This window comes from Podarcis pityusensis (genome assembly GCF_964106645.2).
Source record: "Podarcis pityusensis genome assembly, chromosome: 6".
NCBI classification, from domain to species: Eukaryota; Metazoa; Chordata; class Lepidosauria; order Squamata; family Lacertidae; genus Podarcis; species Podarcis pityusensis.
Window position 1 is genome coordinate 96,536,535 of NC_138030.1, and position 23,436 is coordinate 96,559,970.

A 23,436-nucleotide genomic window follows, 5' to 3' on the forward strand; every position below is an offset into this window, starting at 1 on the left:
CTTATGCTTCCTCTCACCTGACACCCATCATCGGTCCAGATCTCCTGCCAGTTCAGGCACACCTCTGTCTCACTTCCCCTCACGCTCTTTTCCCCTAGAGGTGGAAGGAGCTTTGAAGGCCATCACATGCCGCCCTGTGCAATGAAGGGATTTCCCCAGCTGTAGCCCATGCCCAACAGAAGTCACCTGGGGCTTCTCACCGTCTCAACTTGGTGGTCACATATTTATTGGGTGATAAATGAGTGGGGAACTTGGGTCCAAGGATAGTCACACTCAGGGCCAGCCCTGCAGCAGATGTCCTCTTGGCCAGGGTCCCTGGGGTTAATTTCTAAAGCCAGAACTGTTGCCAGGATTGGGAGTGCAGCAAGCAGGAGGATACTTGATCAGGCAAAGGCAAACATCCGGGATTCCTGTATTGACACCTTGCCAAACATCAGGGTCAGCCACAGCTTGACCGAGATCTTCTGGCTCTTATGAAGCCATTCAAGGTTGCCCAGTGAAGGACCATACGGGTACTATTGGCTTCAGAATGGTTCCACCCCCAGGCAGGCCATTGCTTCAGCCTGACAAGACCTAGTTATACATACCCTCACTAGGTCAGGCCTGGGTAATAGTTTACTTTTAGGCTTTCCCTAGCTGGCCCACAGCTTCCTTACATCTGTCTGTAACCCGTTTATTCCTCTGACTTTCTCTGCCACCTGTCTACATGACAAATAAATTTTAAACTGTCCAATGAACAGTGTTTTTTGGACATACTGTTGGTTTATTGGTTTGTATTTTGGTTAAAGAAGAAAATACTAGGTATAATAATAGACGGAGAATTCCCTGGATGGAAAGATCCAGGTTTGAGGCAAGAACTCATTGGTGAGAGAACCACAGCAGAAACTTAAAATCATGAACAATGCAGCAAAGTAAAGTGTGGAAATATAGCCTCTTAGACCTTTAAAAATTCCCCTTCCAAGTTGCTTCCAAAGTTCCCCACTTCCCATCATCTCCAACTAGTAGGACCAGTCCTCAGGAATTATGGGAATTATAGTGCAAATACAGCTGGATGCCCATGTTTGGGAAATGACCAGTGTTCCCAAGTTGTAAGTCTCTTGAGGGGGTGCCCGGGAGGAACATGGTGGCTCAGCTGCCCTGCAAGCCCAGTGCTTCCCAGGGTGATCTGCCCCTCCTGAACCCCCCACCTGCACCACTGTTGTGGCATGGGCCAAATGGCTCACACAAGAGCACAGGACCAAAAGATGGAAGACCCCATGCACACTCCTTCCTACTTCCTTGGCAGTACTTCCAGAAGCTTCCGGAAGAACAGAGGCAGTGGAGGCTATGCAGGCTGGTGTCGCCTCTCCTGAGGCTGCGGAGGAGGAGGCCACGGAGAAAGATGAAAGGGGGCAAGGGAGGGGACAGTGGCAGGGAGGGGGCAGGCAGGCGAGCAACAGGGTCAGTGGGATGGGGGGGTGCCCTGATTTCCCCACCTGAAATGTTAATGGGGTGCAAATCCACTTCCAAAACAGAAAAAAATCACCACATATTTTTGTGATAAGAAAAGTGAAGGCAAAATGCACTGGTGTAGGTTAATATAAACTGCATATGCAAATCAGAATGAACGCTTAATAAACAGCAATACTATTTAACTTCATGCAAATTTGGTGCAAACAAATCTGGATGAATACTAAATAAACAGGTCATTTGAAAGAGCCTCGGTCTCTGCTGCTATGATTTGCATCCACATATTAATTATTGTGACTGAATGCACTAAAAAACCCTTCTTTGATATCCATGAAGCTAGCTCCGAAAGAGTGCGGTAAATCATAGCAGAATTCCTGGTTTATCGTGTTTCTCTATTTCTTTACAAACAAGTTGTTTAGATAACCCATTCAAGACTGCAGAACCAGTTTGTTAGCCCAAGAACTGGAAAAAGAAACTATGAGCTGTAAGGTCGGTGAAAAGGTAGTATCCAAAAACCTTTGGTGCCCTGCTGGTACAATTTTGTCCTCACCCCAAGTTAAAGGGGCTTCTGCTGCAGCTTAAAGCAATTGCTTCTTTCACATCCCTTGTAGCACCAATTTTTGTTTTCAATCTGCTTTCTCCATCCTAGCTGATGTAAGAGCCTTAGCTTTGCTTTTCCCATTTATAACTGATGAAGGGCATTGAATCACTTGTGTCATGTAGTCAATCCAGCAGACGCCGGGTCTGCCAAAAGACATCATCATAACCTTCTTTGCCTCTAGTAAAATAGCTATTGTCAAGTTGCTCTGTTTGTCACAGCCTTAAGCAGCTGTTTTTGCAGCAGTAACCCAACATTATTGGAGGGAAAGGATTCAATATTTCTCAGTTTGGCAGCTTACAGCGTTCCTGGCCATATATACACTAAGTGAAGCTGAAGCCTGGGAAAGCCTGATAGCTCTTTGTATATCCTCTTTCAAAGCAGGGGACGGAGATGTGGCAGGCCGGTTCTGTCCATGCACCAGACTCCGTAGGCTGCTTTCAGATGACTTCTTTACTGAGCATTCATTCTGATTTGTTTTCAGGGAGATGACATTGGCTCAGACCCCCCACGTGTCCCTATTTTTCAGGGACATCCCTGATTTAGAGGTGCCGTCCAGGTTTCTGATTTGATCCCGGAATGTCCCACTTTTTCTTAGGATGTCCCTATTTTCATCGGAGAAATGTTTGAGGCTATGTAATGAATGAGCATTAAGCAGCCAATGTTGTCAAATTAAATAGTCAACGTGGGGAAGCCAGATGCTGCTGTGTCAGAGAGTCTCCTAATGAGGGATTATTCTGGCCAGTTTTTGTGGAATTCTATCTGCTAGTAAAAGTAAAGGGACCCCTGACCATTAGGTCCAGTCGTGGCCGACTCTGGGGTTGCGGCGCTCATCTCGCTTTATTGGCCGAGGGAGCAGGCGTACAGCTTCTGGGTCATGTGGCCAGCATGACTAAGCTGCTTCTGGCGAACCAGAGCAGCACACGGAAACACCGTTTACCTTCCCACCAGAGTGGTACCTATTTATCTACTTGCACTTTGACGTGCTTTTGAAATGCTAGGTTGGCAGGAGCAGGGACCGAGCAACGGGAGCTCACCCCGTCGCGGGGATTCGAACCGCCGACCTTCTGATCGGCAAGTCCTAGGCTCTGTGTTTTAACCCACAGCGCCACCCGCATCCCAGCGCCACCCGCGTCTAGTCACCTTTTATTTCTCTAGTGCAGAAAAACACCAGCACATCCTTGCTCCTTGCCGTCATTCCTTCAGTGTTTATTGTCATGAAGTCCTTGCCGTGATGGTGTTTTAGCTAAGCACAGGGGTCCCCTTTCCCTCATAATCTCCTGGTTCTCCGCTACTTCACATTGGCTCTCTGTGCCAATTCTTCTTGTTTATTTGCCTTTGTTTATATGTATATACACTTTGTAAACTGGCTGCCCTATAACCTTTTTTTTTTATTGGCCGCGTCCAAGGATGAAAACAAACAAAATTACAACAAGTAAATACAACTGGTATAAGCCCAACAGCATAATTTTTCAGAGTGTGGCCAAAGGTGCCTCCAAACTCTTACTATTTTCCATGAGGAATTCTCAGCCAACAGATTGTGTGGAAGAAGGGCCAGAGTCATCTATCTCTGCTTCCCCCAAATAACCTTCAGGAGGACTGTCTTGTTTGATAAGAAAAGCAGCAGAAATATGTACTGGAAACTGTGGAATAGCACTTTCTTCAACACCACGTCCTCTAACCTGCCCACAACATAGTCTCCCATTGCAATGAAAATGTGGAGACCCTCACACAAACCCTTAAGCCATCACGGCTTCTCTATTTGTCACGCAGAATCCCAAATTCCCAATTGCAAGTTTTTCCCCACCACAAAAAACCCAAAATCTTTTCCCACCTTTTCATCCATTGCTCCTTCCATCTCCTGGCCAGGGAAAGAGAGAAGCAGCAATCTACTTTGGGTTCTCATTTGCATGCTCTTGCAAACTGCTCAGCAGCATCACACGGGACAAGGAGGGTCTGCTCTGCATCTAAACCTCTTAGGTCCCTGCCCAGTTTCTTTGCATTGCTGCCCTTCCTTTCACTGCCAGTTTTGTTTGGGAACCTGAAGTGTCACTGAGCTGCCCCCACCTGTGTATGTGTAGTGGCCATTTTCTCTTTGGCTCCTGCTTTGAGAGAGATGCAGAGAGGTCTGAATCTGATCCTGCAGCTTGGCTCTCTCTGTGGCTTAAAATGAACTGAACTAGATTACTAGAGAGGAAAGGGATTTGGGGAGATGGGGAGGGGTCCGCCGAAGCAATAATGCCTCCCTCCAAAGCCCCTTCCTGCCTGACTTTTCATGTGGATGGGGGAAAAGCATTGATCTTTCTCATGAGCTGAATTGATAGTGCCTTCTGAAATCTTGTTTTGTGCATTTGGGTGAGGGGGACTCCCAAAGCAGCTGAGGCAGGGGGTGCCGGGGAGGCAGGTGATGCCTATGTAGCTGATCCATCCAGAATTCACCACAGCACTAGGAGGCTGCAGCTGTTTACACATTCCTAATTTGCTCAGAAGTTTGAAACATTAAATCGTGTCCTCCCTCAAAGAGGGCACATGTTGCGGTGAGACCTGGAGACCAATCCCCTGTGTTGTGGGTGGGTAAAATTGGTCAGCCACCCGATTGGTAGGTCCCTTGATGTTGGGTTCATAGAATCATAGAATCATAGAGTTGGAAGAGACCACAAGGGCCATCGAGTCCAACCCCCTGCCAAGCAGGAAACACCATCAGAGCACTCCTGACATATGGTTGTCAAGCCTCTGCTTAAAGACCTCCAAAGAAGGAGACTCCACCACATTCCTTGGCAGCAAATTCCACTGTCAAACAGCTCTTACTGTCAGGAAGTTCTTCCCAATGTTTAGGTGGAATCTTCTTTCTTGTAGTTTGGATCCATTGCTCCGTGTCCGCTTCTCTGGAGCAGCAGAAAACAACCTTTCTCCCTCCTCTATGTGACATCCTTTTATATATTTGAACATGGCTATCATATCACCCCTTAACCTCCTCTTCTCCAGGCTAAACATGCCCAGCTCCCTTAGCCGTTCCTCATAAGGCATCGTTTCCAGGCCTTTGACCATTTTGGTTGCCCTCCTCTGGACACGTTCCAGTTTGTCAGTGTCCTTCTTGAACTGTGGTGCCCAGAACTGGACACAGTACTCCAGGTGAGGTCTGACCAGAGCAGAATACAGTGGCACAATTACTTCCCTTGATCTAGATGCTATACTCCTATTGATGAGGCCCAGAATTGCATTGGCTTTTTTAGCTGCCGCGTCACACTGTTGGCTCATGTCAAGTTTGTGGTCAACCAAGACTCCTAGATCCTTTTCACATGTACTGCTCTCAAGCCAGGTTCAATCTGGCCAATGGGGCACAGTCCAAACGGATCGAGGGACCTATATATACGCATGCACATGACCCAGAGCTTCCTCTTTTGGTGCATGCATTGGAACACCTGCCCACCTCTCCCTACTTTTAGGGCTTGCGTGCTTGACCTGGTTATGCCGTCATGTGTCTTCTGTCATTGGAACAGGGGCATGGCAGGAATTTTCCCCACTTGGCTGATTGGCTGGTGCCATTTGGGTTTCGCCTGCCGTGCAGCAAATCGTCGCAACTTGTAAGGTTGCGGATAGGCTCTGGTTCATGTGATAGGGAAGGGGGAACGCTCTCGCCATCCCTATGTGAAGGGTATTCCATTAAAGGAATTCAGGGACTTGATGGTTTGGTCATCCCCTGAGAGGGGGTTGTGCCCGTGCCTGAGTCCAGGGGGACATTTGGGTGGCGGAGTTAGCCCATTCCCGGCTTTCCACTTATCCAGGTGTTCACCCTTGGCTGAGCTATGCTGGAACCCTGGGTCATCGCTACCTGCATGGCAAGGTGCTACTCGAACCAGAGCCTATGCAACCAGTCACTTTCTGTAACCAATAAAGTTGTGGCCTAAATTCTGCCAAAAAACCAAGCTAAAATTTGAGTCAAGTGTGAATTTATTTAGGGGGGAGGTCTCTGGGTCTGAACACGCAAAAAAAAAATGGAAGTTTATATATCCCCAAACTCAAAGGTTTAGATGTCCCTGGACCCTGAAATAAGCACTGGGATACCCCATATCACAACAATAATGGTTGTTCAAAGTTACCATGCTTCCAAAATACTCATCAATGCATATCACATAGGCTCCACACACACAGTTAGCTGTATTTGGGGTTTTCTTTTCCCCTCTATTCTGTGCTTAAAGTAAGGTTACCAGTTGTCCCCGTTTCCTGGGGACAGTCCCCAGATTTACAAATCAGTCCCCTAACAAAAGCCACTGAATTCGACTGAAGTTGAAAAGTGTCCCCGGATTCATTGAAAAAAATCTGGTAACCTTAGCTTAAATCCTGCAGTTTTGTGTGTTTCCTCCAATAACTTTTGTACGTGACCAGGAGGAAATGTTCAAGCAGTGATACTGATGTAGAATAGAATGTCCCTACTTCCATCTGATGAATGTTGGAGAGTATGCCACAGACAAATCAGAATAAATAAATGGGTCATCTAGAAGCACCCAAAGAATCAGGGCTGTATACACTTGGTGCCAATCAACCTTCTGTGCCCTGGAAATCTAATCTTCCATCAAGAAAATATGAATGCTTTCACTCATATGAATTATATGCATCCAGCAATATGCACTCCTTTGTTTCCTTTTCATAATTTATGCTGAGGAGAGAGAAGAATCTCTGCAGGGGGCTGAATCCCTGGCTCCTGAGCACCGGGAATCTTGGGTGATGCACTTCCGGGGATCTGCCTGGTGACAAATGGCAACCAAACAATTTTATATAGCATAATTGTAAATATTTTCAGGTATGAGATAGAGTATATCTTGCCTTTTTTCCAGTCCCCACTCTCAAAAATGTTCAGATCTTTTGTCATGCTATTTTTTCTCCCCAACCCTTTTCCATTGTTGATCCCAATGGCAGCAAAAGTTGAGTCCCAAGGCAGGCATCAGAGATAAGCTGCCTACCAAACTGATATATTTATATAAGTATTGTTTTATTTATTCAGAATGTTTATAGGCTATGCTTCAGCAGTGCACTCAGAACAGCTAAATGTAAGATGATAAAGGCCACAATTTTAAAACAATGAATCATCATGAAACACAATAAAATAAGGCACAGCAGAGCCATAGAATGAGATAAAATGCTAGCATAAAACCGGAGTTGGCGTCAGGGGTGGCGTCAAGACTGGGCACCTGCCAAGGGATTCAGCAGGATCCCTCACCAACTGACCACCAGTCACTCTCCTCACACATCCCCAGGCCACCAGGCCTTTGGTCAGGGCCCAGCCTGACTCCCTCCTCTAGCAACCTGCACAGAATTTTGCTTAACGGTTGCCATTAATTTGATTTTAATTAATTTTTATAATGAAATGTTTTTAGAATGTTGGATTATTTGATTGTTTGATTATTTGATTGTTGTTAGCCGCCCTGAGCCCGGCTTCGGCTGGGGAGGGCGGGATATAAATAAAATTTATTATTATTATTATTATTATTATTATTATTATTATTATTATTTTAGTGATGGGTATGGCTGTGCTTTTGAATGGCAACTGACCCAGACACCTGCCATGTCTACCCAAAATGCAGTCCCCAGCCCAATGTTTGGTTGGTCATTGCATTTTTGGTAATTTAACATGGTGAACACACCATAGGTCAGAGCCAAGTGCCACCACCTACTACTATAACATAACTGTTGGTGGTGATGTCAGTGACTGGCTGCAGCAACAGCGGCAAACAACAGGTTGAGAAGGTGTTGGTCTCAGGTTGGGAGCGACTGAAGTTCAGTGTCAGCCCTGCACAAAACCTCGGTTGCATAAAAGCTCTGAAAGGTGCTCACTTTAAGCTCCCAGATTGTTCCTTTGAAGCCCTTCATCTGACATCATGTATGACACCAGGTGTAAGTTGGGTGGGCATGGCTTCCCCAAAACGGCCTTGTGGGCCTGCAGACCAGAGGTAATCCTACAGTTGTTATTAAACAACAACTGCTTAATAGGGGCAAGAGCTGCTGGAGATGAGTTGCTGTGATCATTAGATTCAGGTAGGTAGCTGTGTTGGTCTGACACCGTCGAAATATATATATAAAAATTGTCCAGTAGCACCTTAGAGACCATCTAAGTTTGTTCTTGGTATAAGCTTTCGTGTGCATGCTGGTATCTGAAGAAGTGTGCATGCACATGAAAGTTTATACCAAGAACAAACTTAGCTGGTCTCTAAGGTGCTACTGGACAATTTTTTTATTTTTTATTTTATATATTTTGATTGTGATCATTAGGTCTGACACTCCTGTGTTGATAGTGTTTTTTGCTAATAAAGAGTTAACTTCAACTTGCATGGTGTGATTTACTGCTGGCACGCTCCTGACAGGACCGTTCCCAAGGGAAGGGCATATACAGCACATTACGGTAGTACAAGTGGTCCCCTTCCAACTCCTTGTTTGTAAGTGACTGGATTCTGAGGGAAGGAGAGGAATGGGAGAAGCCTCACACATGGCTTATGGGTAGAAAGGGATGACGTTGGGGCGAGTGGGCATAGGCTTAGGCCTACTTCCCACTATGATGATAACCCTGAGTCTGGGCTATATCACTTCAGATGAAAAGTAAAAGATCACATGACTGCATAAGTATACAAAAACCCCACACATAACCCACAATATGTAGGGAATTGGTGTGTAGCTGGACAAGTATTCAGTCCTATGAGCCCCCTCTTATGGTCCAAGGTGGCACAGTCCAGGCATACACATTTCCTGCCTCACTGAGGGCAAAATCAGAGACGGCATGTATGTGCCTGAAAGCAACCAAGGGGAGATTAAAACCAGGGTTGCAACAGTGGGGAAATGGTGCTTAATCCTTTCCCTCCATGCCATTTCCTTGATTTAACTGCCTCCCCAAAGAGCTGTTAGCTGCAGATGCCCACCTCTTTCATGGAGAGCCATGGCAAAAAGCAGCGGGTGAGGGGGACTGAAACTGGAGAAATGCTATGAACCCCACTGCTCCAATGCCATGGCTCCCATCCCAAACCTTCTTCCCTCACTGGCAGAATAGATGTTGGAAGAGCTGATCACAGATCTCCCAAACAGCATCTACTTTGGCCCTGAGAACTGGGCTTCAGCAGTCAGGGAGACATGGGTCGGGTGGAGGCTGAGTTTTATGTGCTGATTCCAAAAGGTAATTTAAAACATATTTTTAAAAAGTTTAATAAGCAAAATTATTTATATTTGAAGAACTCTGTTGGGTCATGGTGTCTATAGCCTGATTGCTTTGACTCCCTGCCAGCAGGTTGTTAATGCAGAAGGTTGCCCACTGGGAAGCCCAGCTATGATTATGGACTAATATTTTCCCTTTTATGTTTTCCCAGGTCAGGGTTGCATTAAATCAGGAACAAAACAGTGCCCATGTGTTGATACAGGCACTGTGGCAAATGTGATTAAATGGACAATAAAGAGAATTGCCTTTCACAAGGGCCAATATTTTAAAAAGCCTCTTTTGAGGCAAGAGGAGAGGGTTATGGAAAATTCCTGCTCAAATGACCACAGAGCTTTCCAAGGGTGGGGAGCTGTTTATCCTCGCAGATGTGATGAGGCAGCTTCTATGGGAGAGCTTTTAATAACACAAGCATTTTTGACATTAGGCTTGAATGTCATCCAAATATTTAAAAAATTTCTTTAAGAAATAAATTTAAAGTAAGAGGCGATAGATTTACAGTGTGTTATAATCTAAGAGAAAATGTTACGAAAATGCTCTACCGGTGGCACCTCATCCTGGCGAACTGTATAAGAATAGATCTGAAATGTGTTGGAGATGTAAAAAGGGGAGAGGTTCATATATGCATATGTGGTGGGAATGTGAAAAAATTAAAGAGTTTTGGGATATTGTATACAATTAATTAAAAAAAGATATTCAAATTCCCATTCACAAAAAGACTGGAGGCCTTTCTATTAGGGATAACGTCAAATGAAATTAAGAAAGAAGTAAGACCACTTTTTATGTATACAACATCTGCTGCCAGGATTCTGGCTGCAACGAATTGGAAGAGTGAAATTACACCTACAAAGTTAGAATGGCAGTTAAAATGACAGAATACATCCAATTGGCAATAATGACGGGGAGAGTTAGAAGGTACTCAATGCAGAAGGTGAATAAAGAATGGATAGTATTTAAAGAATATCTGAAAACCTATTATGATAGCAAAAACCTCCTAACTCTTGTAATGTACAGATAATAAACCCAAGAATATCTCTTTGAATGAAATAAAGGAAACAAAGTATAATAATATGATGCTGTGTAAAATTATCAAATGAGATTCTGTTTCTTGAGAAAAATCAGAAGTTTAATTTATCCTTCTTGTTTTCATTCTTTATTTTTATTTTCTTCTTTATTTTTTCTTTATTTTTCATTGTCTTTTTCTTTTTTTGTGTAATGTTTGTGCATAAACTGTAATATGGCAATATTGTTGTGTAAATATGTGTTGAATGTTGAATAAAGATTCATTTGCTCACAAGTGGCTCATAGCTAGGTACAAAATGTGCCTGGTGAATTCTGAATACAGGCTGGGGGGGGGAGGCATCAAATGTTGGCCTCACTCCCCCTCCCGTGTGACAAGGCAGGGTGGAGCCCGTGGGTTCTGTGTCAAAGTCCTCTTGCAGCCCACTTGGTATGAGAAGTTGGACCACCCTGGTCTAAATATTCTTAAAATGCAGTATTCAGCAAATAGCTACGTTCTCACCCCTGAATGGAAGAAGAACAGGAGATGTCCCTGCAAGCTGCACATGACACGTAGTGTGATCCTCAGCTTCCCCCAGCGGCAAAACCTGGATCTCAAATCCAGGTCTTCCCCATCTGAAAAGCAGTTAGTAGCAGCAGTGAAGATGATAAATGGAAAAGCTAAAAGTTGTCACCCCTCCACCTTTTTAGTGCATTCCCCTTTGAGAATTGGGGGTGCCCCATTCAAGGAGAGTAGCTAAGCTCATGGGGACAAATGTGTTGATGGGTTTGCTTGGAGAGAAGGGAATGTGAGTGGAAGAGAGCAAGCGCAGGCCAGAGGCAGAGGCTGACTTTCAGCTGTCAAGTACAATAACATTAACCTCTTCCCACAGCTCGCCAGACTCATGTTGCTGCTGCGGCTGTCAATACATCAATGTCTGTAATGCACCCTCCTTGGGAGAAAAATGGAGCTTGTTGTGAAACATCTGAAAGATCTTAAACTCGCGCGGGGGGAGGGGAGGTATAACCAAAGAACAGACACTTCTTAAGCTCACAACCTACTGGAAGTCCTCAAGCTGCAGTCATAAATTCACTATTTAGATGTTGCCATAGAAAGGAAGGAAGGAAGGAAGGAAGGAAGGAAGAGAGTGCAAGGTTGTTCCCTCCAGCCATTTAAATAATAAAAAACTGAATGGATTAATGAACAGTTTTTGTACTGAACCACCCAAACTCATGAGGCTGAAGCCTAGATCCACCAAAAATTGCTGGGTTCTGCCCCACAGCTGATTTCATAATGTTCTAGCAAATTGCATTAACTGTAGCACCTTATTTTAAGACAATGCACAATACCCAGTGGTTTTTTACTAAAATATGTTTAGGGGTACTCTCATTTTCATACTCATATTGAAATTTTGAACAAGAAAGCTAAAAGTGAGCAGGGGGTGAGGAAATGGAAATGAATAAAAGCAACCACCACATGCACACCACACATCCAGGAAGAATGTGGGGGAGGGGCTTAAATAGAAGTTTTCACAAATCTAACGAAAAACAAAACAAATGGAATGAAAGCAAATAATTGAAGTAGGTGCCATTTGTTGCAGGCACCAAATAAATGACACAAAAGCCTGCAACTGAACTGAAGGGGAGTGAATGACCCTGAACATTCATGAAAGTTTGCAAATCAAGATTAAAAAATAAATGCAAACTGGAAGGGAAATAGCACAATTAAAACAAATAGATTGAATGCATTGAAGTTTGTTGATGGCACCAAATCAAAGGATCTCTCCAAACTGGAGGTGGTAAATGTGATTCAATGTAAGCAAGGGTAAAGTGAGGTGAATGGGGATAAAAAAATTATAAACTGTTCACACATAACATTTGATAACAGGATCAATGGAGACCAAATATTTCTGAATTTCTATGGAGTCAATGCACAATCTAGATCTATTGCATAGTTTTTGCTCCTGGAAAGCACTTCTTGAGAATCTGGATTTGTTCTGAAAACACAAGTTCATTGCAGCTTGATTCTGTGTTACCCCACAGTGCATCCATTTGAAAGCACATGAAAACATATATAGGCAACTCTGGCAAAGTGTGTGTCTGTGTGTGCACACATCCACACCAGCCCAATGAAATTGTGGGTGGGTGTATACCAAGATTGCAACTTCTAACACTTCCTTCTTTATTCATCTGGGGTAGTTGCAGGAAGAGAAAAATATAACCTAACCAAGGGGAGGATTTTCAAATGGGTATCATGTAACCACATCAATTTTTGTGGACAGAACGATTTTCAATCAGTTTAGATTTAAAGCAGCATGTTGCAGATGAGCAAGAATGATTCCGGATTAATAAAAGGCATTTTTGTACTATAAACAGGTTAGTGTGTATGTGTGTCCCTAATTTATCATGGGGTCTGAACTGGTGACGACTGACCAGGAATGAGACCTTGTGGTCATAGTGGATGGCTCAATTAAGATGCCATGCTAGGGATAATTAAGAAAGGAATTGAAAATTAAGACTGCCAGCCATCATAATGCCATTATGCAAATCTATGATGTGACCACACATCAAAGAACTCTGTACAGTTCTGGTCCCCTCACCTCAAAGAGGACATTACAGTGGTGGAAAAGGCTCAGAGGAGGGCAACCGAAATAATGAAAGGAGCAAAGTGACTCCTCTACAAGAAAAGGTTACAACATAGGGAATTTTCAGAGAGATATTTCTGGAACTCAGGAGCACACAGTGAAGCTGAATGCTGGAAGATTCAGGAGAGACAAAAGAAAGCATGTCTCCACACACTGTACAGTGACACTATGGATTTCACTCCCACAAGAGCTAGTGGTGGCCACTTTAAAATTCTCTTTAAAAGAGAAGTCCAGGCTAGGGATTCTTAGGAAAGGAACTGAAAATAAAATCCGCCAGGATCATAATGCTGTTACAAATTGTTGCCTCAAAAAGGATATTGTACAGCTAGAAAAAGTGCAGAAAAGGGCGATCAAAACAAGGGGGTGGAGCAGTGCCCTGAGGAGTAAAGGGTCCATTGTTTTGGAAAAGAATGTTTAAGTAGGAGCATGAGAAAGGTGTGTGGAATTACGCAGGGCATGGGGAAAGAGGGCAGAGAGGGGCTTCTCTTCCTCTCATCATCTAAGAGCCAGGAGTCATCCAGCCAAACTGAACGGTGGAAGATTCAGGACAGACAAAAGGAATGGAATCATAAAATTATAAAACTGCAGAGTTGGAAGGGATTTGCTCCTTCCCACCCCCCATGGCTAAGCCAATGACAAGGAATATTTATTCATTATTATTACTTTATTTCAATAATTTATATACTGCATTACACTATGGTTTCTAAGTGGTGTACAAAAGAGCCACAAAGGAGAAAAAATATTATTAATAATGAGAGAGAGAGAGAGAGAGAGAGAGAGAGAGAGAGAGAGTCTTCATCAGATACCTAAAGTTTGGTTTGCAAGACTGTTTTGCCCAAGGCATGGTCACCTGCTCTATACCCAAAAGCATATATGAAGTCAGCTGTGGGGCGGATAAAGACATAGAGGGGCCAAAAGCAGGTTGCAGGCACCACCAGCCAGCTGATCGTCAACGGATAGTTGGAGTTTGCGCAGTGCCATGTGCTCTGAAGCCCTAAAATCAGCTGGTTGTCAGGGCATGATTATTGGGGCTTCCATCCACACAGTGGATCTGAAAATGGGTACCTTGACAAAATTGTGATGTCAAGCAGGACCCCCCTCCATCTGCCAGACCTTACCCATGGGCTGGAGGAAATGACCCAGGTCAGTTTTCCCCACTCCCGGCCTCAATATGGCATTAGCTAGCACAAGATGGTTGCCATAGAAGTGGCCAACAAATTGAACAGCTTCAGAAAGGGACCTGGACATATTCAATTGTATTTATTTATTTATTTATTTATTTATTTACTCAATTTCTATACCACCCTTCATCTGAGGAACAAAGGCGGTTTACAATCTAAAACCACAAATATATATAATATAGTAACAAACAAAAACAATACCCCCACCCCCCACCCCAGTTTAAAATTGCTTAATTATGGGAGAAGAGGGATGTTTTTGCCTGGTGAAGGCACCAGGGCAGTCTCCCTGGGGAGAGCATTCCACAGAAGGGGAGCCACTCTAGAAAAGGGCCGTTCTTGGGTTTCCCCCCTCCAGACCTCTCATGGAGGAGGCACACGAAGAAGGGCCTCAGGAGAGGGGATCCTTGAGTTATTGCAGTCCTGAACCATTTAAAGCTTTATAGGTCAACGCCAGCACTTCTGTGGAGTATAAAACTTTGATGGCTGCCAGTCATGTTGGCTCTATTACCTCCAGTATCAGATGCAGTATGCAGATACCTCAAGCAGGAGAGCAATACTGTACTCATCCCCTGCATGCAGGATGCTGGGCAAGACGGACTCCTCTAATACTCTTACGTAAGAGATGAAGTGTTTGTCTCCCGTTTACTTTATCTCAGGGAATTCACTGACAGTCATGGAGAACTCAGGCGCCCAGCATAGTCCCATCTCTTCATGGGCAAAAGACGCCTTTGGGCTCCATTTCTTGATTACACTATAGTATTTGGACTGCCCGTTACTGAGAGAGGGTTGTACTTGTTGTCATTGTTGTTTTCAAAGAGCAGGAGTCTTGATTATGAGGTTGAACAGGTTTGCTCAATTGCTTTCTGGTAACTTTAACATTTGCAACATGAATACTGGAAATTCAGGCAGTGAAGCTTTTCCCAGCATGAAGATGGAAGTGGTGGGGAAAATTTACCTTGCTGAATTCCTGCTTGTCACCCACTCTTAAAGACACAAGAACCCTGTAATTCAAAATTAGCAACCCTGCATGTGAGGCAGCTGTAAAATTAGGAACAGATGCAGCATATTTGGTGGCCAGTCTCTTCCCTGCCACTGATTTGGGGAAGAAATGTGTCTGTCTTGGTTCTTTCGGCCATGGATATCCATGCAACATTTGCCAGTCACCTATGGTCTAAGGCACTAAAGAAGCAGCCTGCTCGGTGATTTAGCCTCGCCAGCACCTTCCAGTCAGTCTTGTACTTCCTTTTATCTGCAAGCTGTCTCTGTCCCTTGGTGAACTGCCACTGATTCTGCAGCCCACTTGCCTTTCATTCAACAATTAAAAAAAAGAGAAATGAGGGAGGAGAAGCCAAATCTATGCTGCTGCTAATCACTCCCATTTATCGCAGCAGCAGCAGCAGCCAGGCAGGGGAAAAACAATCTGTCTGTAACTTGTAGAGCTCACTGTCATTCTTGGGGTTTTTTAGTACTGTATTAATCCTACTCCTCTTTTTTTTTTTTTAGCTATTTTTTGAAAACCTGCGGTTCACCTACCACCACAGAGACTTCCCAGAAAAGCAGTATGATTTGGGGCCATGTATGCCATCAGCTCTGAAGAAGAGGTGTGAGAGGATTTTGGCATGAGCAGGACTGTCCTTGGCAAATGAGCATCTCTCTCTCTCTCTCTCTCTCTCTCTTTCCTTCAGTCATCCTGGAGAGGCTACACACCAATTAACATCCTGAGAGGAAATCCACTAAAGTGATCGTAATGGAGGGTGACAGTTGAAGAAGGCCCATGCACCCCTCCCTTACCCACCCATTCAGGCCCACTGCCCCACAGAAATTGGTGAGAGGCCAACATCCCCAAATGCCACCACTGAGGAGACTACATTTGACCAAGAGGTCTGCCGCCCTGTTGCAAAGGCCGCCTCACCAGGCAGCTTCCTTGTCACAACCGCAAGCACCCAGCTCCTACCTGTCTCTTAGCGGTCCGCACTGCAGAGGCTGCTTGGGTTGGGCTGGCGCTGGGTGGGCACGGCTCACTGAGGCCCTGGACGACAGAGACTGCGGCCTCCTGGTACATCGGAGAGCTTGAAGGGTGGCCAGCCTGACCACTGCTCTGTCTACGGCAGCCTCGGGAGCATGCTGCTGAGGTTGGCTTCTCAGCTCTGCAGCTCCTGAAGAAGAGCTGGTGGAAAAGGAGGGAGGTGGGGGGACGACAGAAAGAGAGCAGGGAGAGGATGCTCCCTCAGATGTGTGCACAGAGAATTGAAATGCACAAGAGGACCGGGCAGGATAGCAGAGGCTCACAGCCTGACTCGTTCTCATTATTCCAGCAGACTGACTCCCGCCTGCCTGAGGCTCACTCCCGCAAAATTCAGCCGTTTCAAGTGCACAATGTTTAGAAGAGGGAGGGTAGGTTCATCCCAGAAGGATCACTGAATTGCATGCAGGGTGTGGGGGTGAGCTGGAGGGTTTCACCTTGCTGTTTGCTGGGGTTTCAAGTCCAGCTTTGCCAGAAAAGCAAAAAGGTACATAAGCAATAGAGATGCTTTGATTTATGTTTCTAGGCTAGCTGTTCCATGGCTGCTGGATTATCCCTTTGTGTGAGCAGGAGGAGGAATTCACAACGTGCTTCTCCTCAGAACAGCCGGGAGAATAATCTGGGCTGCATGGATGCTCCAGACTAGTGCATGCTGTCAGCACTGGCCTCAGGCATCTAATTAAAACAGTGTTTCATAGGAATCTGGCCTTATATTGAAGCAGAATATTGTCTATATGACCCAGATTTGTCTGTTTCAGCTAGCAGCTCCAAGGTCTCCAGCAGGGGTCCGCCTAGCCCAGTGGTTCTCAAACTGTTTTCTCTTCACCACACTTTCAGAATAAAAATTTGCTTGCACCAAAAATTTAATTGATAAGAAATACATTGGAAAACAAAAAAGAAACGATCCTAGCAGTGCTTGATTTATAACTCTGAACACAACTACTTTATAATATGATCATGGGGCATCCAGAAAGTAGGAAACAATGCAGCTACATAAAAACATGCATCATTCCCAAAATATAAACGAGCCTCTAACATACAGTGAGGGGGGAAAGTATTTGATCCCCTGCTAAATTTGCCCGTTTGCCCTCTGACGAAGAAATGACCAGTCCATAATTTTAATGGTAGGTTTACTGTAGCTGTGAGAAACAGAATAACAACAGGGAAAACCCCCAGAAGACAAAAGTCAGAGATTGATGTGCATTATAATGAGTGAAATAAGTATTTGATCCCTTTGCAAAAGATGACTTGGTGGCAAAACCCTTGTTGGCAATTACAGACGTTTCTTGTAGGTGGCCACCAGGTTTGCACACATCTCAGGAGGTATTTTGTCCCACTCCTCTTTGCAGATCTTCTCCAAGTCAGGAAGATTTCGAGGCTGATGTGTAGCTACTCAAACCTTCAGCTCCTTCCACAGATTTTCGATGGGATTAAGGTCTGGAGACTGGCTAGGCCACTCTAGGACCTTAATGTGCTTCTTCTTGAGCCACTCCTTTGTTGCCTTGGCCGTGTGTTTTGGGTCATTGTCATGCTGGAATACCCATCCTTGACCCATTTTCAATGCCCTGGTTGAGGGAAGGAGGTGCTCACTCAAGATTTGACGATACATGGACCCGTCCATCGTCCCTTCGATGTGGTGAAGGTGTCCTGTCCCCTTAGCAGAAAAACACCCCCAAAGCATAATATGTCCCCCTCCATGTTTGACGGTGGGGATGGTGTTCTTGGGGGCGTAGGCAGCATTCTTCCTCCGCCAAACACGATGAGTTGAGTTGATGCCAAAGAGCTTGATTTTGGTCTCATTTGACCACAACACTTTCACCCACTTCTCCTCTGGGTCATTCAGATGTGCATTGGCAAACTGCAGACGAGCCTGTACATGTGCTGCTTGAGCAAGGGGGCCTTGCGGGCTCTGCAAGATCTCAGTCCTTCACGGCGTAGAGTGTTACCAACTGTTTTCAGGGTGACTATGGTCCCAGCAGAGACATCACCTTGCCAACAAAGGTCCATATAGTTAAAGCTATGGTTTTCCCAGTAGTGATGTATGGAAGTGAGAGCTGGACCATAAAGAAGGCTGATCGCCAAAGAATTGATGCTTTTGAATTACGGTGCTGGAGGAGACTCTTTAGAGTCCCATGGACTGCAAGAAGATCAAACCTATCTATTTTTAAGGAAATCAGCCCTGAGTGCTCACTGGAAGGACAGATCCTGAAGCTGAGACTCCAATACTTTGGCCACCTCTTGAGAAGAGAAGACTCCCCGGAAAAGACCCTGATGTTGGGAAAGGTTGAGGGCACAAGAAGAAGGGGACGACAGAGGATGAGATGGTTGGACAGTGTTCTCGAAGCTACAAACATCTGTCTCCCCGGGGCTAAGATCCAAGATGTAACTGAACGACTGCAAGGAATCATAAAACCCACTGACAAATACCCCTTCCTCTTGGTTCATGTGGGAACCAATGACACTGCAAGCAATAGCCTCCAGAAGATCAAAAGAGACTACGAGGCTCTGGGCAGGAAATTGAAGCAATTAAATGCACAAATTGTCATCTCATCTGTCCTCCCAGTTGAACAATGTGGCCCAGGGAGAGAGGGGAAAATAGTGGAAGTGAACAGCTGGCTTCACAAATGGTGTAAACAGGAACGGTTTGGATTCTTAGATCACGGACTGCAGTTTCTTGAAGATGGACTTCTGGCAAGCGATGGGCTGCACCTCACAACGGTTGGGAGGAATGTTTTTGCCAAAAATCTCAGAAACCTCATCAGGAGGGCTTTAAACTGACTAATGTGGGGGAGGGAGACAGTGCTCCTGAAGGTAGGAGTCTATCAATTGATGAAGATGATCATCCAAATGTCATAAACCAAATGGAGCAAACAGCACGCAGACCTAGTGGTGGGAGGAAAAAATCCTTAAATAAGAGACACGGGGGAATGATTAATGGACTTCAATGTCTGTACACTAATGCGCAAAGCATGGGAAATAAACAAGATGAGCTTGAGCTCTTGGTACAGCAAACTAAATATGACATAATAGGCATCACTGAAACCTGGTGGGATAAGTCCCACGATTGGAATGTAATAATGGAGGGATACAATCTATTTCAGAGAAACAGACCAGACAAGAAAGGAGGAGGAGTGGCGTTATATGTCAGGGATGTGTATACCTGTGAAGAGATCCAAGATTTAGAACCTCAAAGCCAAAGTGAGAGCATTTGGGTGAAAATTAAGGGAGAGAAGAATAACAGGGACCTCATTGTGGGAGTTTACTATAGATCCCCAAGCCAAACGGAGGACATAGATGATGCCTTCCTGGAACAGATGGCCAAGCATGCAAAAGGAAGGGAGATAGTAGTAATGGGGGACTTCAATTACCCGGATATTTGTTGGATGTCAAACTCAGCCAAGAGCATAAGGTCAAACAGATTCCTCACTGGCCTTGCAGACAACTTCATTGTCCAGAAAGTGGGAGAAGCAACAAGAGGAACAGCCATTTTAGATCTGGTCCTAACCAATGTTGATGACCTGGTTAGTGGGGTAGAAGTGGAAGGATCATTAGGCGCGAGTGATCATGCTCTTCTGAAGTTTACTATACAGCGGAAAGGAGGAGCCAAGCATACTAGGACTCAATTTCTTGACTTTAAGAAAGCCGACTTCATAAAACTTAGGGAAGTGCTGGGTGAGATCCCATGGACAGTAATACTAAAAGGAAAGGGAGTTCATGATGGCTGGGAGTTTATTAAGAGGGAGATAGTAAAAGCACAACTTCAGGCAATACCAATGAGACGGAAACATGGAAGGTGCCTAAAGAAGCCAGGGTGGCTATCTAAAGAACTTTTAACTGAGTTAAGATTAAAAAAGGATGTGTACAAAAAATGGAAAAGGGGGGAAACCACCAAAGAGGAATTCAAACAAATAGCCAGCACGTGTAGACACAAAGTCAGAAAAGCTAAAGCACAGAATGAACTCAGGCTTGCTAGAGAGGTTAAAAGCAACAAAAAAGGCTTTTATGGGTATGTTCGTAGCAAAAGGAAGAACAAAGAAACAGTGGGGTCACTCAGAGGAGAAGATGGTGAAATGCAAACAGGGGACACAGAAAGGGCTGAACTCCTCAATGCCTTCTTTGCCTCAGTCTTCTCCGATAAAGAAAACAATGCCCGACCTGAAGAATTTGGAGCAAATGATTCAGCAAAGGAAACACAGCCCAGAATAACTAAGGAGATAGTACAAGAATACTTGGCTAGTCTAGATGTATTCAAGTTTCCAGGGCCAGATGAACTGCATCCAAGAGTATTAAAAGAACTGGCAGATGTGATCTCAGAACCACTGGCAGTCATCTTTGAGAATTCCTGGAGAACAGGCGAAGTCCCGGCAGACTGGAGGAGGGCAAATGTTGTCCCTATTTTCAAAAAGGGGGAAAGAGAGGACCCAAATAATTACCGCCCAGTCAGTCTGACATCAATACCAGGGAAGATTCTGGAGCAGATCATTAAGCAAACAGTCTGTGAGCACCTAGAAAGGAATGCTGTGATCACCAATAGTCAGCATGGATTTCTGAAAAATAAGTCATGTCAGACTAACCTGATCTCGTTTTTTGACAGAATTACAAGCCTGGTAGCTGAAGGGAACGCAGTGGATGTAGCCTACCTTGATTTCAGCAAGGCATTTGACAAGGTGCCCCATGATATTCTTGTAAAGAAGCTGGTAAAATGCGGTCTTGACTATGCTACCACTCAGTGGATTTGTAACTGGCTGACTGACCGAACCCAAAGGGTGCTCATCAATGGTTCCTCTTCATCCTGGAGAAGAGTGACTAGTGGGGTGCCACGGGGTTCTGTCTTGGGCCCGGTCTTATTCAACATCTTTATCAACGACTTGGATGATGGACTCAAGGGCATCCTGATCAAATTTGCAGATGACACCAAACTGGGAGGGGTGGCTAACACCCCAGAGGACGGGATCACACTTCAAAACGACCTTGACAGATTAGAGAACTGGGCAAAAACAAACAAGATGAATCTTAACAGGGAGAAATGTAAAGTATTGCACTTGGGCAAAAAAAAAATGAGAGGCACAAATACAAGATGGGTGACACCTGGCTTGAGAGCAGTACATGTGAAAAGGATCTCCTGTCTTGGTTGACCACAAACTTGACATGAGCCAACAGTGTGACGCGGCAGCTAAAAAAGCCAATGCAATTCTGGGCCTCATCAATAGGAGTATAGCATCTAGATCAAGGGAAGTAATAGTGCCACTGTATTCTGCTCTGGTCAGACCTCAGCTGGAGTACTGTGTCCAGTTCTGGGCACCACAGTTCAAGAAGGACACTGACAAACTGGAACGTGTCCAGAGGAGGGCAACCAAAATGGTCAAAGGCCTGGAAACGATGCTTTATGAGGAACGGCTAAGGGAGCTGGGCATGTTTAGCCTGGAGAAGAGGAGGTTAAGGGGTGATATGATAGCCATGTTCAAATATAGAAAAGGATGTCACATAGAGGAGGGAGAAAGGTTGTTTTCTGCTGCTCCAGAGAAGCGGACACGGAGCAATGGATCCAAACTACAAGAAAGAAGATTCCACCTAAACATTAGGAAGAACTTCCTGACAGTAAGAGCTGTTCGACAGTGGAATTTGCTGCCAAGGAGTGTGGTGGAGTCTCCTTCTTTGGAGGTCTTCAAGCAGAGGCTTGACAACCATATGTCAGGAGTGCTCTGATGGTGTTTCCTGCTTGGCAGGGGGTTGGACTCGATGGCCCTTGTGGTCTCTTCCAACTCTATGATTCTATGATTCTATGAGGTTGGAGCCAAACAGTACAAACTGAGAGTATTTGCAGATGACTTAGTATTGACGTTACAGGAGCCAGAATCTAGTACTAAAAGGGTTTTAGAATTAATTCAAGAATTTGGTCAAGTGGCAGGATTTAAATTGAATAAGCTAAAAACTAAGGTTTTAGAGAAAAATTTAACACCGATTGAAAGAGAGAGGTTTCAGAATGAGACAGGCCTGACTGTGGTTAAGAAAGTGAAATACCTGGGGATTAATATGACAGCCAAAAATGGGAACTTATTTAAAGATAATTATGAAAAATGTTGGACGGAAGTGAAAAAAGATTTAGAAATCTGGTCAAATTTGAAGCTTTCACTGTTGGGTCGTATTGCTGTGATAAAAATGAATGTATTGCCTAGAATGTTGTTTTTGTTTCAGACATTGCAAATTGTGGACAAGATGGACTGTTTCAAGAAGTGGCAGAGAGATATTTCTAGATTTGTCTGGCAGGGCAAGAAGCCCAGAATAAAATTTAAGATATTAACTGATGCAAAGGAAAGAGGTGGATTTGCCCTGCCAGACTTTAAACTTTATTATGAATCAGCAGCTTTTTGCTGGTTGAAAGAATGGCTACTTCTTGAAAATACAGACATTTTGGATTTAGAAGGTTTTAACAACGTATTTGGATGGCATGCATATTTATGGTATGATAAGGTCAAAGCACATAAAGCATTTAAAAATCATATTGTCAGGAAAGCACTGTTTAATGTTTGGATAAGGTACAAGGATTTATTGGAAAATATGTGTTTCTTCCATTTGCGAATTATTGCACCAACTGTTGTCACCTTCTCACCCAGCTGCTTGGCAATAGGCTTGTAGCCCAGTCCCGGCTTGTGCAGGGCTACAGTCTTGTCCCTGACATCCTTGGACAGCTCTTTGGTCTTGGTGGCTACTTTGGAATCTGCTGGATTGATTGCTTCTGTCGACAGTGTCTTTTGTACAGGTACTGCAATGAGCTGGGATTACAGGTAAGACCCCTCCCTTACAGCAGGTGCTTCTAACCTCAGCTCCTTACATACAGTGAAGATACCAGGTAGCCTGACATCTGGCTGGTTGAGAGGGGATCAAATACTTATTTCACTCATTATAATATACATCAATCTCTGACCTTTGTCTTCTGGATTTCTGGGGGTTTTCCTGTTGTCTTTCTGTCTCTCACAGCTACAATAAACCTACCATTAAAATTATGGACTGGTCATTTCTTTATCAGAGGGCAAACGGACAAATTGAAAACTTGCACTTTGCTTCAAACTTGACCATGATGTGCAGTAAAATTGTATTTGTAAGCTCACCATGAGTTGAAGGAGCATCATGCAATTCTTGGCTGATAGCCATGTCATCAAAGATCACTGCACCATTTTCTGCAGCTTGGTCAACAAGGTCATCTTTTATTTGGACATAAGATCAAGAGGATACAATGTGTTGCTTTTTGCCAGAGGGCTGTCAGTATCAGCTGTGTTGTATACAGTCCAAAGAACAAGATTTTATGTTCAAGTTTAAATTTGATCAGCTGCATCAATAGTTTGTTT

The 23,436-nt window shown here is 44.5% G+C and overlaps 1 protein-coding gene and 1 long non-coding RNA gene across 8 annotated transcripts in view; both read right to left on the bottom strand.

The window, feature by feature from the left end:
• The window catches only part of LOC308480672, a 124,356-nt gene that overhangs the window by 26,209 nt on the left and 74,711 nt on the right, over positions 1 to 23,436 (bottom strand). The window lies entirely within an intron of this gene.
• The window catches only part of RGS8 (regulator of G protein signaling 8), an 84,596-nt gene that overhangs the window by 26,209 nt on the left and 34,951 nt on the right, over positions 1 to 23,436 (bottom strand). For 2 of the 7 annotated variants that reach the window (XM_081012301.1, XM_081012300.1), the window contains exon 1: positions 16,022 to 16,267. The exons of 2 other annotated variants lie outside the window; for them this stretch is intronic. In XM_081012301.1, coding sequence (XP_080868427.1) covers positions 16,022 to 16,129 — 108 coding nt within the window. In that variant the 5' untranslated portion in view covers positions 16,130 to 16,267. Of the gene's footprint in view, positions 1 to 3,554; positions 3,905 to 16,021; positions 16,428 to 23,436 lie in introns of those variants that run through there. 3 more of the 7 variants (XM_081012296.1, XM_081012297.1, XM_081012302.1) reach the window with 3 other exon arrangements.